Source organism: Heteronotia binoei, chromosome 4 (assembly GCF_032191835.1).
Source record: "Heteronotia binoei isolate CCM8104 ecotype False Entrance Well chromosome 4, APGP_CSIRO_Hbin_v1, whole genome shotgun sequence".
Classification (NCBI taxonomy): domain Eukaryota; kingdom Metazoa; phylum Chordata; class Lepidosauria; order Squamata; family Gekkonidae; genus Heteronotia; species Heteronotia binoei.
The window spans coordinates 76228731-76242231 of NC_083226.1; the positions used below are offsets into that span (position 1 = coordinate 76228731).

General features: G+C 43.1%; 1 protein-coding gene across 1 annotated transcript in view; it reads left to right on the forward strand.

Moving 5' to 3' along the window:
- NAA35 (N-alpha-acetyltransferase 35, NatC auxiliary subunit) overlaps positions 1–13501 on the forward strand; it is a 28388-nt gene that overhangs the window by 12208 nt on the left and 2679 nt on the right. The window contains exons 13-20 of the mRNA XM_060235438.1: positions 52–158; positions 3007–3073; positions 5499–5597; positions 5999–6177; positions 6709–6845; positions 8228–8295; positions 10268–10408; positions 11215–11337. Coding sequence (XP_060091421.1) covers positions 52–158; positions 3007–3073; positions 5499–5597; positions 5999–6177; positions 6709–6845; positions 8228–8295; positions 10268–10408; positions 11215–11337 — 921 coding nt within the window. The remainder of the gene's footprint in view (positions 1–51; positions 159–3006; positions 3074–5498; positions 5598–5998; positions 6178–6708; positions 6846–8227; positions 8296–10267; positions 10409–11214; positions 11338–13501) is intronic.

The window sequence follows — 13501 nt, forward strand, 5'->3', positions numbered from 1 at the left end:
TAAATTGTGCTTATAACTAGATTTTAGTAACAAAACAACTATTTCTTGTAGACCACTTTTCTCGTGGATAACAAAAAAGTATTTGGTACTCATCTCATGCAAGATATGGTGAAAGATGCCCTGAGATCTTTTGTTAGTCCTCCAGTCCTTTCCCCTAAGTGAGTATTAGTCTTTTTTATTATTATTATTATTATTTAATGGACCTCCGAACGTTTAACACACATTGTGAATAAAATCCAATACATGCTGTTCTTTCCATTCTGACATAGCTCCTTACCTATTGGGATCACTGGAAATTGTTCATGATTTTGCAAATCAAAAAGGTGGTCAAATACATATTTGGTGCAAAACTGTTGGCAAGTCACTTTGCTTTTTTTTCTTGTTCATGTATTCATTTATTAAATGCAGAAGCTGACATTTATCTTCCTTGCCAGAGTAGTTAAACATGGCTACAGTTGTGCTTGAGTGATGCCAAAATGTCAAGACAGACACAGGCCAGGAGACTAGAATGTAAATGTGCTAGACATACTGTACTTGTGTATTAACAGCCCAATCCAGACATAAGTGGTGGCTGGCTGTGGTGTAGCTGCTGCGCCGCTAGTAGACTTTCTGAGGACTTCGGCACGCTGGAGCATGGGGAGGGAAGAGGTGTAGCTTGCCATGAGGGAGACGGTCGCCATGGCAACACCGCTGGCGTAGGCATGCAAGGGAGGAGGCAGCCAGAGGGGAGGGCCAGCCCACCCACCCACCATTAGCCAGTTCTGGTGCATGCGCCGCAGCTCATGACAGTCAGGGATGGGGAGAGGTGGCCCCAGAGAGGCTGATAGCCATCCCCAACCCGCCGCCAAACAGAATGGAGCCAATGATGGTTAGACCATCAAAGGCAAAGGAGAGATGTCCCACCAACACAGGGAGGGAACAGGAGTGAGGCTGGGCATGCGCACACGAGAAGCCTGGCTTGGTGGCGAAGCGGGGGTGGGGGTGAGACAGGCCCGCACGGGACCACAGAAAAGCTCACACCCACCCACTGTCAAAGACTCTGCCAATGGCAGGCAGACAAGCAGGAAGTACCAAGTGCAGGAGTTTGCTGTCATAGACAGCAGCTGGAATGCGTGTCTGGGAGTGAGCAACCCAGCAGCAGACACCCCCACCCACCCAGAGACCCCCTGTGTTGCCCTGACGCCCCCTGCCATGTGCACAGAACACCTCCCCCAGGGGTCGCAGAACTCAGAGTGCGAGTGCATCAGCCACAGAACTCTGAGTCCACTTCATCAGCCCCCCCTTAATGCCCTGCACCCAACAGCCCTGTAGGGTCGGGTAGGCTGTCAGCCCAGGCAGGCTGAGGGACGGCACTCACCTCCCCTGTCCAGCCATGCAGGGGGCAGCGTGGCGGCTCATAGACCATTCCCCCTCCAAACCAAGTCTGCCCACCTTTCCAGGCATTCCCTTGGAAAGACCACTGATGGGGGTGGGTTGCCCAGGGAACATGCAGCAGATGCCAAGACAACAGAGGGCACAGTTCAGACTTTATTTTTCCGGAACAGAGTGCAGCAGTCTCCCTGGTGCGCTTTGGGCAGTCTCGCCATGGGTGGGGCTCCATTCCGAGCGGCAGGCAGAAACAGCTGAGGGAGTGGGGGGGGCGGTGGAGCGACACACGCGGAAGCCTCTGTGTTGGAGTCCCACCTGCAAAACGGAGATAGAGATCAAGAGCACCTGCAGGGGTGGTGGCTGGAAGGGCAGGCTGTGTTTCAGCTGGGTGCTTTTTTAAAAGGACAGTCTCTGACCCACCTCCCCGCAATGGGGCAGCTGCCACACACACCCCGTGCCCTGCCAGGGGTTGGGAATGCGACAGAGGGCAGGCCAAGGGAAGGGAGCAGGCGGCAGCACAGGGGAGCGGAGTCAGCAAATGCCCCCTGCCGGAGCCCACTGCCTGGTTCAAGTGCCAGAGACACTCGCACACCAAGTGATTGAGAGCGAGGGGAGGGGGAGGCTGGCGGGTTGGACAGTGGAACTTACTCAGCCATGGGTGACAGTCCTCACATGCAGAGCCTCCGGAAGCCCGGAACCTGTGGAGACCTGAAAACAAGAGCAGTTAGCCCTAGGGGAGAGACCTCTCTCTCCCCCTCGCAAGTCAAAGATACCGTCAAAGCAACCGCACAATGCAAAACCCGTCACCAACGTGCCTGCCTATCCCTCACTCTAAATCTGTATGGCTGGGAGCTCGCCGACAAAACTTCCCGCCACACGCTCCTCTACCTAACAACTGAGTTGTGCGAGACCAGAGCGGAAGTATTTCTAGGAGGGGGGAGACCGCGATTGGGTGCTGGGGAGGGAGCTCATTAGCCCGAGGCGCGAGGGGATTGGCGAGGCAATCATGCTGCTCCCTAAGGGGTTTGCGAGCTTCCGCAGTGGCGGAGGCAACCTTTGTTTTTGGCTTCAACGAGTGCCTATGGGACACACCACTATTTTTGCCAGCGTAACATTGCGCCTCTTGGGGGGGCATGTCATGGGCCAAACTGCTCAAGACTGGCTGTGCCCCCAACTCCACCCCCTCCTCCGCCTGAACGCCACGCTCCGCCTCACTTCTGCCCACGCTCAGGCACAGCCCTCAGGCACTGCTGCCCTCGGGCGGAACGGCACTCGAACAGCCTCCCACCCACATAACTCCCCTCCGCTGTGGCGGCGCCGGTCATATGTCGGTGCAAGCCCTTCCTGCGCTCACATAGCGGCTTGTTTGCTCCCAAAGGACTTTCTGCCCCCCCCCTCTGGATTGTACTGTAAATGCCTGTTAGTAGCTGTATACATATTTGGGATCTCCTAGTCATTTGTGTTGTCATGAGAAAGAGAAACACAGATGAACAAGTATTTTACACTTGTTTTTTCATTGGATTTCCCCCAGATGTTGGTGGGACAACTCCATGTTGCCAAAACAGACATTCTTCTTCAGAACAATGCAAGTATCTTGATTTTTATAATTTAAAATAATGTTCTTTATTCCTCTTACAGGTGTTGTCTGTACAACAACCACCAGGCTAAGGACTACATTGATTCTTTTGTCACACATTGTATTCGAGTGAGTATTGATGATATCACTTTCAGATTATTTATATCCTTCCTTCCTTTTATAAAATTCTTTCAGAGGTTAGCACATCAGGAAGCCAAGAGTTAATTGTGTGGGTGCAAATTTAAAGTACCGAAAATGTGTAAAAATGCTTTTAGGGTTTGTGAAGCTGATTACATGACTGTAGCCTGGCATACCATCACCTGCCTGTGGGAAAATGCTTGTAATAACACAATAGGTCCTTTTTCACTTTAAAAGCAGACATATATTCTCATGAGAAATGTTCTTTTATAGGGATAGGCATGAACCAGGAAAATTGAGGTTTGTGCAGGTTCGTGGTTCATGATGCAGCGCAACTTGCAAGTGAACTCAGAAGGTATTTAAAGAGTCTCTTTAAATGGCTTTTGCAGGCCTGGCTGCAGCACTACTCTCAAGTGAACTCAGAAGGCTTTTAAATGTCTTCTGAGTCACACCACTGTGGTGGCATGAATCAGCAAGTGAGCCCACGTGAACTGCATGAACCTCCCAAAGCCACCTGGAAAGTTTGTGGGAGGTTCCTGGGGGCATGATGGCACAAACCAAAGTTTGTGAACCACGAACTAGATGAATTTTGGTTCATACCCATCCCTTTTCTTGAATGTTTGAAAGTGCATAGGAATCAGAACTGTTTTGGAAAAGTGGGGAGATAGCTATGAAAATCTTTTAACTATTAAAATGGGAGGCTCCAGAGTTATACTCACCTGCAAATCAGTCCCTGTAAACTAGAAACTTATTCATGAAATGTGTGATTAATATTAAGTAAGAGAGATATACTCTGCACATTCCCAGAATGTTCTTGTTTTCCTGTTTGCAGTTTTGGCATTCAAATTAGGGATTCTCGTCTCAGACCATATTTTTCTTTAGGGTGACTCTTAACAGCAAAATACGTCTTTTAGCTCTAATCTCAAGTTTTAGAGGGAGCTGAGGATAAATGTTTGACAGCGATTATTCACTGGTGGTTAAAGGGACTTTGCACATGCTTAATGGGATATGACTAAAAGTAGCTAACATGCCAAATGTAGCTGGATATTCAGTTTTCTATATGTACCCCACCTACTTCTGAGCCAGATTTGCTACTACAAATTTAGCATGAAATCAAAAATAGTATAAATTTCAGTGAAATTTCTGTCCAGCATTGTCAGTTGTCACTGTTGACATCAAAGATGAGAGAAAAGGAGGAAAAAGTGGAGAGACAATGAGAAAAGCTTATGAAACAGGGATGATAAAGTCAAAGCCTGGCACTTTGTGACGTATCTCTGTTTCCCTGAAAGGTAGATATTATAACCTATAATAAAAGTAAGGTTTGAGATCCTGTTGGGGAAATGAGGGGTGCAAGAACGGCTGCATGCACTCCCATTTCCATTGTGCTCATTTGAGGAGGGAGAGAAGCTGGTTTCCCAATTTCATCAAGAAAGAGAGACAGTTCTAAAAAACCTCTTATTTAAGTGCAATCCCAAATGTAAATTCATTAAAACATACAACAATATATATCATTAATCAAAATCCAGTACTTAAGCAATGTGCACAGTAATTTTATAAAGGATATCCTTGGATGCTCTTGTCAAGATCCAGAGAAAATGGGCTGTTGGCAAGAACAACCAAGAACAAGAATACATTCACGCATTAAGTACCTTTTCCCATCCATAGAAGACAATGTAACTGCCAATCAACTCTGTGACAAGCATCTGACATATAGTGACATAAACAGTGAAGGAATTCACGACATAGGGTTGATGTTCTCTGCACCAGTCTCTGTCTGTCTGACAGTGGTCATTTATTTTATACATTCTTCTTTACACAATCATTTACTAGAAGCATGCAGAATAAGGAGACAGATGTTTACCTTCGCTCTACCCCAAATGTGTATTCCAGGAAGGAGGTGAAAGGGTACAAAACATTCCAAGGCCCTCAGCAGTCTTGCATAAGGACAAAGTACGCAGAGGCTTAAGACTGCCTTCTAAGTCTATAGATGAAGTCAGACCAAGGTTGGTGTGCCAGACCGTTGACCTTTCCTTCACAACAGAGCTCAACTTTTTATCTCTAGCTTTCAGAGTCACGTGAATCTGGGAAAGCTGTGTTAAGCTAGGTTGACTCAGAGTCAAGGTTAACTAAAACAGTCTCAGGAATCTAGGCTCTGATACTCTATTTAGAGTTTGATAAGTATACAAACATTCTAGAATGCATAAGTCATGTAAGGCAAAAGACATGTATAGTATTATCTGTACCTAAAGTCTCTTGAGAAATAGAACCAAAGTTTAACTATAGAGGATAAGTACTATAGAAATTGAAATAACGTAGGTTTAGCAGAGACTCAATCCAGGCCTAATTCCGTAGCAGATCCAAAGATAATATTGAGGTCAGAAAATTAATCCACATTTTCTTTTTCAATTTTTTTCAGCCATTCTGTAGTTTGATTCAGATACATGGGCATAATAGAGCTCGCCAGAGAGATAAACTTGGTCATATTCTTGAAGAATTTGCTACTCTGCAGGATGAGGTAATGTACCAGGCAAACAGAATCTGTACAAAATATGATTTCAATATAACTGTTCTGTTTTGTCCTTTTCTTTTCCTAGCTTTTGTCCTTCCAGACAATACACACAATCAGCATCCTCTACAAACCCATGGGAACCTTGGGCACAGCTTCTCATGGTCAGACTGCATGCTGTGCCTCTTCCAATTCCTTCCCCATGTCTTCATTCCTATTGATGCACCATTAGTTCCTTTTGCTTACCTTGCCCTTAATCAGAATTCTTAAGTATCTGGAAATATGCACCTCAGATTTGGAGAAATTGCTTGAAGAGTCCATGGGATCCAATCCACTTTGTCTATGATTATGTCTTCTAACTTGCAGATGTGATACTTAAACTTAACTGTGCTCTTTTTCCCCCCTGCTAGGCAGAGAAAGTGGATGCAGCGCTTCACAGTATGCTGCTGAAACAAGAACCCCAAAGGCAACATTTGGCTTGCTTGGGCACCTGGGTCCTTTATCACAACCTTCGCATCATGATACAATATCTCCTGAGTGGGTTTGAACTGGAGCTGTACAGCATGCATGAATATTATTACATATATTGGTAAGCATGATAAAGCACTTAGAAGTTGAAAGGAAATACTTACCAGAATCTTGTTATTAAAATAGAGTGCTCTCCACTTGCAACTTCACTTTCTACTATACCCAATAGTAAAATGGTGACTTAAAGCACCAAAAACAGATAATCCAAAGACAAGACAGGTGTTTATATGTTTTGGGGGGAATCCCTAGATAAGCAGAAAACATCACTTCCTGCATTTAAAAGCTGCCTTCCCTTTCCTCAGTTCCTGATGAGACTGAGCATGCTCGTTGATTTGAAATGTTGCAGCTCAGTTAAAAAGGAAGAAAATGGCTCAAACCCCAAAGAACTTGCATCATCTTGGATGGGGGATTTCTCTATTATTCCTTATAAATCCGAGGCTTATGCATGCATCTTGGGATGGCTATGTATCCTACTCCAGATTTGTAACAACTCTGTTGCAAAAAGAACTCATAAAAAGAACTCAATATTCATATTCTTTTTTTTTTTAAAAAAAATGAAGGCTGACACTAAATTTAGTGTTGTTTGTTGTAGGTATCTCTCTGAGTTCCTCTATGCCTGGTTGATGTCAACATTGAGTCGTGCTGATAGCTCTCAGATGGCTGAGGAAAGAATTGTGGAAGAACAGCAAAAAGGCCGGAGTAATAAAAAAACGAAGAAAAAGAAAAAAGGTATAGGTACATCAAATATTCTGAGAACTGGTTTTAACTGATCTAGTTTCTCTCTTTCTGTTAGAACATTGAACTTGGGCCTGGTTTACACAATACCACTTACTGTGTTCTGAGTGGTACCGTGTCTGACAAAATGGGTGTTTATTGTCGCAAGCATAGATTTGCATTATGTGGTGTAATTTTTGAAAAATCTTACATTGTAATGTGCTTCCCCTCTTCCCTTCTCTTGGAGCTTCCGTATCACTGCAGCTTTCAAAAGAAAGTTGTAGAAGCCAGTACTATGAAAGGAGAATAATAGATGCGCAGGTGTCTAGATATTCTCCATTCTTACAGATTGTTTTGAATCAGAACTATATGGTTGACCCATACCGAAAGCATCCTTTCCTGAGAGTGTAATGCAACCATTCTAATTTCCCTGGTTCAAAAAGATCATGTGAAATAATCAGGGTTCTTGAGGTGAATTCCTGAGGTGGCAAGCTGCCTTACCATGCCAAAGGCACATGGTAGCTCTTATAAATAGGTAGGTCAAATGAAAACTGAAATACTGCTGTGATGGTAGCAGCATCTAAATTAAATCCTTGTGTATTATTTGTGTTCAGCTTCATGCAGCTAACTAAGATAGGTAGTGTAACTTGTTTGTGTTACAAGCATGTAATATGAATGTAATCTTAGTGCTTTGCTGATATATGAACATATGAAGCTGCCTTATACTGAATCAGACACTCGGTCCATCAAAGTCAGTATTGTCTACTCATACTGGTAGCGACTCTCCAGGGTCTCAAGCTGAGGTTTTTCATGCCCTATTTGCCTGGACCCTTTTTAGTTGGAGATGCCGGGCATTGAACCTGGGACCTTCTGCTTATCAAGCAGATGCTCTAACACTGAGCCACCGTCCCTCCCCATATATGTTGAATTAATCAATTTTGTCTGGGTTTTTGAATCCCTAAATGTGTTTTCCTATTCAGCAACAACTGCAGTATCTGGTACTAAGTGATACAGATGGTGAGCCTACCATTGACATTGTATCTTGTTAATAGATCAGCAGAACAAGATTTTATTTTCTGTTATTTACACCCACATTACAATTTACTGAAACCCCATAAGAACAAGGAAAAGCTTTTTAAAAATTGATTTCTCTACAAAGTTTAGTGTGCTTTCTGTCTGTTAATGTCGTAACTTATAACTTGTAATGAACATTTGGTTTGTCAGAGGGAGAGGACCCAGTACTGCATTTTTCTCCAGCTATGAGGTACTATGCTGCTTGCAAAAAAGATTTGGGGATGTGAAAACTATCTTATATGTTAATTTACAATATTTCTTTATATCCATGAAATTGCCATTGTGACTTTATAGTAAACCATTTTTATGTGTGAAATTTGCAGCTCGTCCTCTGAGCAGAGAGATCACTATGAGCCAAGCCTATCAAAACATGTGTGCTGGAATGTATAAGGTGATGTATATGTGTAGCTGTGTAAAACTTCTTTTTTCCATTTTGAAGTTTTCAGTCTCAGAATTAAGCTAAGAAAACTGAACTGAATTAATAATATCATACATAGGGTTGCTGATCACTTAGCCATGTGGCGAATAAATTTCACTTCTGAGTTAAGAAGAATTGGTTAACTCTAATTACGGTTAATGACAGTATCAATATAATAGATAACTGTGGTTTGGGCCCAGGAGGGAATATGCACTGCAGAAGAGCAGGTGCGTGCAGTTCAGTAATCTGTTCCCAACTGCTTAAGAAGTTTGCAGTATTTATTTCTGCACTGGCCTGTAAAGTAATATTTTTCAGAGTATTGGGATGGTTTGTCAATAGAACTTCTTTGAGTTATTGGAACTTTAAACTTTAAGTGAAAAGATGCCAAGTGAAAGAGTTTGTTAGCAAACTTGACATATAATGGGTAGTTTTAAAGAAATGTAGATATATAAACAGGTTTCTTACCTGTAACTGATGATCTTCGAGTGGTCATCTGTGCAGTCACACACATGGGTTATCCGCCTGGATCGAAACCGACCTTGGAGAATTCAAAGCAATCTTATGCGTTAATTTTGGCGTGCACTCCCTCTCAGTCTGGGGAGGAGGCATCCACTGCGCATGCCTAGAACGAGAGGAGGGTGTTCCATCCACCCAGTTTCTTCTAGCCGCTGTATAGAGAAAATTTACAAGTAAGGCGAGCAACAAAACCAGCAGCAGGGAAGGCTGGGCAGGTGTGTGTGACTGCACAGATGACCACTCGAAGATCATCAGTTACAGGTAAGAAACCTGTTTATCTTCATCGTGGTCTCTGTGCAGTCCCACACATGGGTGACTGGCAAGCTGATCTGCCTGGAGGCGGGTGCTGGATCTGTAATAAAAGTCAGAAATTAATTATGCATATAAGATATAAAATAATGTACTCACAGAATAGAAGACTGGGGACGACAGTCAAAAATGGAACGCAGTACAGCCTGTCCGAAGGACGCGTCATGCCGAGCACGAACGTCTAATGCGTAGTGCGTGGCAAACGTAGATGGAGAAGACCAGACCGCAGCAGCACAGATGTCTTCCATCAGGACACCCTTGCAGAAGGCTGATGATGTAGAAACGGCTCGAGTGGAATGAGCTCATAATTGTATGGGTACAGGCTGCTTAGCCAGTCGGTAGCATAAGGTAATGGCAGCCACAATCCATTTTGAAAATCTCTGAGTTGAGATTTTATGACATTGGTTGTGGGCTCCATACACTACAAAAAGTCTATTGTCATTGCGGAAGGAATGTGTCCGTTCAATGTAGAAAGCAAGGGCCCTGCGTACGTCCGGATTGTGTAGGGTCCGTTGCCCGGCGTCAGCGGGACTTTGAAAAAAGGAGGGTAGCGGTGAGATTGCAGAGAAGTAAGGAGACTCAGCAAGGTAGGTGTATCCCGGACAGCGGTAAAGAAGAAACTGGGTGGGTGGAGCGCCCTCTCATTCTAGGCATGCGCAGTGGATGCCTCCTCCCCGGACCGAGAGGGAGTGCGTGCTAAAATTAACGCATAAGATTGCTTTGAATTCTCCGAGGTCACGTTCGATCCAGGCAGATAACCCATGTGTGGGACTACACAGAGACCATGTTGAAGATAGTGTTTTGGCAAACTTGCATATATGTTCTATATCAGAAGGGTCTTTCTTTGCAGTCCTGCTATTCTGATGTTGTGTTGAAAGATGTAGCATAATTTAAGGTGCCAGAATATTAAATACATATGGATCATAGTTATTCACACAGCAGTGACAGATAAGTGGAAAAATCTGACACATTCGAATTCACTGCATATATTTTTAGTATGGCATTTTTCTTAAGCTGTTTTGTGTGTGCATGCTCAGACCAGAGCTTGAATGGGTTATATTGTGCCGAGCAAATGTCTCATTTTGCTGGTTTCTTTCTCTATTCCTCCTTTTTCTTGAAGACTATGATTGCTTTTGACATGGATGGCAAAGTGAGAAAACCAAAGTTTGAACTTGATAGTGAACAAGTACGGTATGAGCACAGGTTTGCTCCATTCAACAGTGTAATCACACCGCCGCCAGTGCACTATTTACAATTCAAGGTGAACCATAGCATTTGTAGAGGATATTTCAGCAGTTATTATTTCCTTTTTCACTTCTTCCATGATGGATCACATTCACAAATAGGATGTATTTCTGCCTTGGAATGGAGGCCCACAACTACCGTATTTTTTGCTCCATAAGACGCACCTGACCATAAGATGCACCCCTTTTTTGCTTACCGGCGCGCGATCGCTGGCTTTTTTTTTGGAACGTCAGGCTATAGCGTTATAGCACTATAGCCCGATGTTCCAAAAAAAGCCGGAGATCGTGCGCCGGCGGGCGAAAACAGCTGGCACTGGTGAAAGCGAGATAACATGCACTCTTTTTTGCAGTATTTGCTCCATAAGACGCACACACTTTCCCCCCACTTTTTTGGGGGGGAAGTGCGTCTTATGGAACGAAAAAATACGGTAGTTTGGAACTCCCAATACTCAATGGCCTTGGGAAAGGCACGAGTTTAAAATAAATGTAAAATTGTTTTTAAACTTTTGCATAGACTTGCAAAGCAGAATTCATTTATTTTAATGTTGTGAACAAATAGTAATCTTTTATTTATTGTAAGCCACCTTGAACTATAAGAAAAGGTGGGGTATAACTGTTCTAATAAATAAATAAATTTGTTTACCAGTGTTAGAATTGTCTTACAACTTTCAAGTTATTCTGCTTTAACTTGATGTCAGATCTGTGGTGCTAAAACATAATATCATATTCTTCTTGTTTAGAATGAATTAGAACCATTGTAAAGAGGTTTATTTTTTCATTCTTTTTGGTAAATATTTTAAGATACTGTTTTTCTTATATTTAGGAAATGTCTGATCTGAATAAATACAGCCCACCTCTTCAGTCCTCTGATCTTTATATGGCAGCTAGCAAGCACTTTCAGCAAGCAAAAATGATACTGGAGAATATCCCTAATCCAGATCATGAGGTGAGACTTTTTTGAAATATGTGAATAAACTGTGTTGGTAGATGCATGATTTGTGATTTATTAGAAAATGGTTTTACAGTTTCTGATTAAATTTGCATAATCGGTGTAACTCAACAGACTTACCACTTTCTTTGCATAGAATTACTATGGAGAGTTCATGCAAATTTTGCCTCACTTTGCTCATATATATTCCTGATCATGAAGTACCTGGAGTCCATATAGATGGGGGTGGGGTGGGGATTGACTGTTTGAGGTTGGGATGGATTCTTCTACTTTTGGGTCTCTGGGTTGCCCTTGACTCTCCAAATAGAGAGTAGGTCTCAGTTTTGGTGAGCTCATAACAACAAAACCTTTTCTTTCCACCTCTGCCCTTTTCCAGTTCCCAAAATATGTTTTCTGAGGCTGTTGTATGTCTAGCTTCATTTTGGTCTGACACATTCTGTAATGGAATTGTTTGTCTGGGTGTATCAGTATCTCAAGTTAATCAGGTGATTGCTATTTCATTGCCATTGAGTAGACTGTAAGATAACTGTGTATTCTGTTGAGCTACTCATTCAGTGCTAGCACTTAGTTGTCCTCTCTGTAGCACTTCTAGTTTAGCTTTGTACATGTCTGTTGCTATTTATCCTCTTAGATTTTCTTCAAGACCAGTCTGTTCCCTCTACTCATAGTTGTGAATGGGTTGGAGAATTAGCTATACTGCAGTGGCTTACCTGCTGCCTTCACAACATATTCTGGCAGGGGATCTGCATGAAAAGTTTATCAGCCCTGCTTGTCCCTCAGTGTGAAAGGCAATTTTTTTAGAGAGAATATTTTTGAAAATTCATGGCACACAGTGTCTTAGCACCTACATTTGATTGACACCGTATTAGTTTGACTTAATATTTTGTCATGAAATCTCTGTTGGAGATCATGTATGAAAATGTTTTGTCTGTTTATTTAATAATTTGAATGGTGTCAAACTCTTTGTTACAAGGACTAGGATCCCTTGTCAAACTGGCCTGGAGAAAAATTGCTGACTGACCCCAAAGTATCAATCAGTATTTCCCTGGATGTGTAAGAAAGGGCAATGAGAATTAAGTACTGATGCAGCCCTTCCCACCCTCCTTCTCATGATCTGCCTAATTCACAGAATCAGCATTGCTGTCAGATGGCCATCTATACTCTGTTCAAAAGCCACCAAGGAAGGAGAGCCCACCTCCTCCCAAAGAAGCCTCTTCCCACTGAGGAACTGCTCTGTCAGGAAGTTCTTCCTAATGTTTAGCCGGAAACTTTTAATTTTAACCTGTTGGTTCTGGTTCGACCTTCTAGGACAACAGAAAACAATTCTGCACCATCCTCTATATGACAGTCCTTCAAGTACTTGAAGCTGGTGATCGTATCACCTCTCATATACCCAGCTCCTTCAGCCTTTCCTCATAGGAACCCTCCAGATCCCTCATCATCTTTGTTGCCCTCCTTTGGACACATTCCAGTGTGTCTGTATCCTCCTTAAATTGTGGTGCCCCAAACTGAACACAATACTCTAGGTGAGGTCTAACCAGAGCAGAATAAAGTGATACCATCACTTCATGTGATCTGGACACTATATTTCTGTTAATACTGCCCAAAATTGCATTTGCCTTTTTTTAGTCACTGCATCACATTGCTGACTCATGTTCAGTGTACAGTCCACTAAGACCCCTAGATCCTTTTCACACATACTGCCAAGACAAGTTAAAATTCATTTTATTTGTTTTAGCCCAGTATTCCAGCCTCTCAAGATCATCCTGTATCCTGTCTCTGTGTTCTACTGTATTTGTGACCCCTCCCAATATAGTATCATCTAGGTTCCTTTGGGGAAAAAAACAATCCAGATAGGAATGGAGAAATCCAATCTCTTTTTTAAGAAAACTTTTCAGAATAAGCCAAAATGTACATTGTGCTTGTCAGAAGAACCCTCCCCGTCTCCAAAGAAGTGTGTGTGCACACAAAAATTTATACCTGGAATAAAGCATTTGTCTCTTTCCTCCCCCTCCCTTCTTCCCCAAAAGAGAAGCAGCAGCCCTGGAGGAGGAAGCAGCTCTGTGTATGAGAGACACAGACAGAGGCTTGTCTTTGTCTCTCCTGCACAAAGCAGGAAGCAGCCACAGAGGGAAGTGTGTGCTTGTATGTGTGTGAGAGA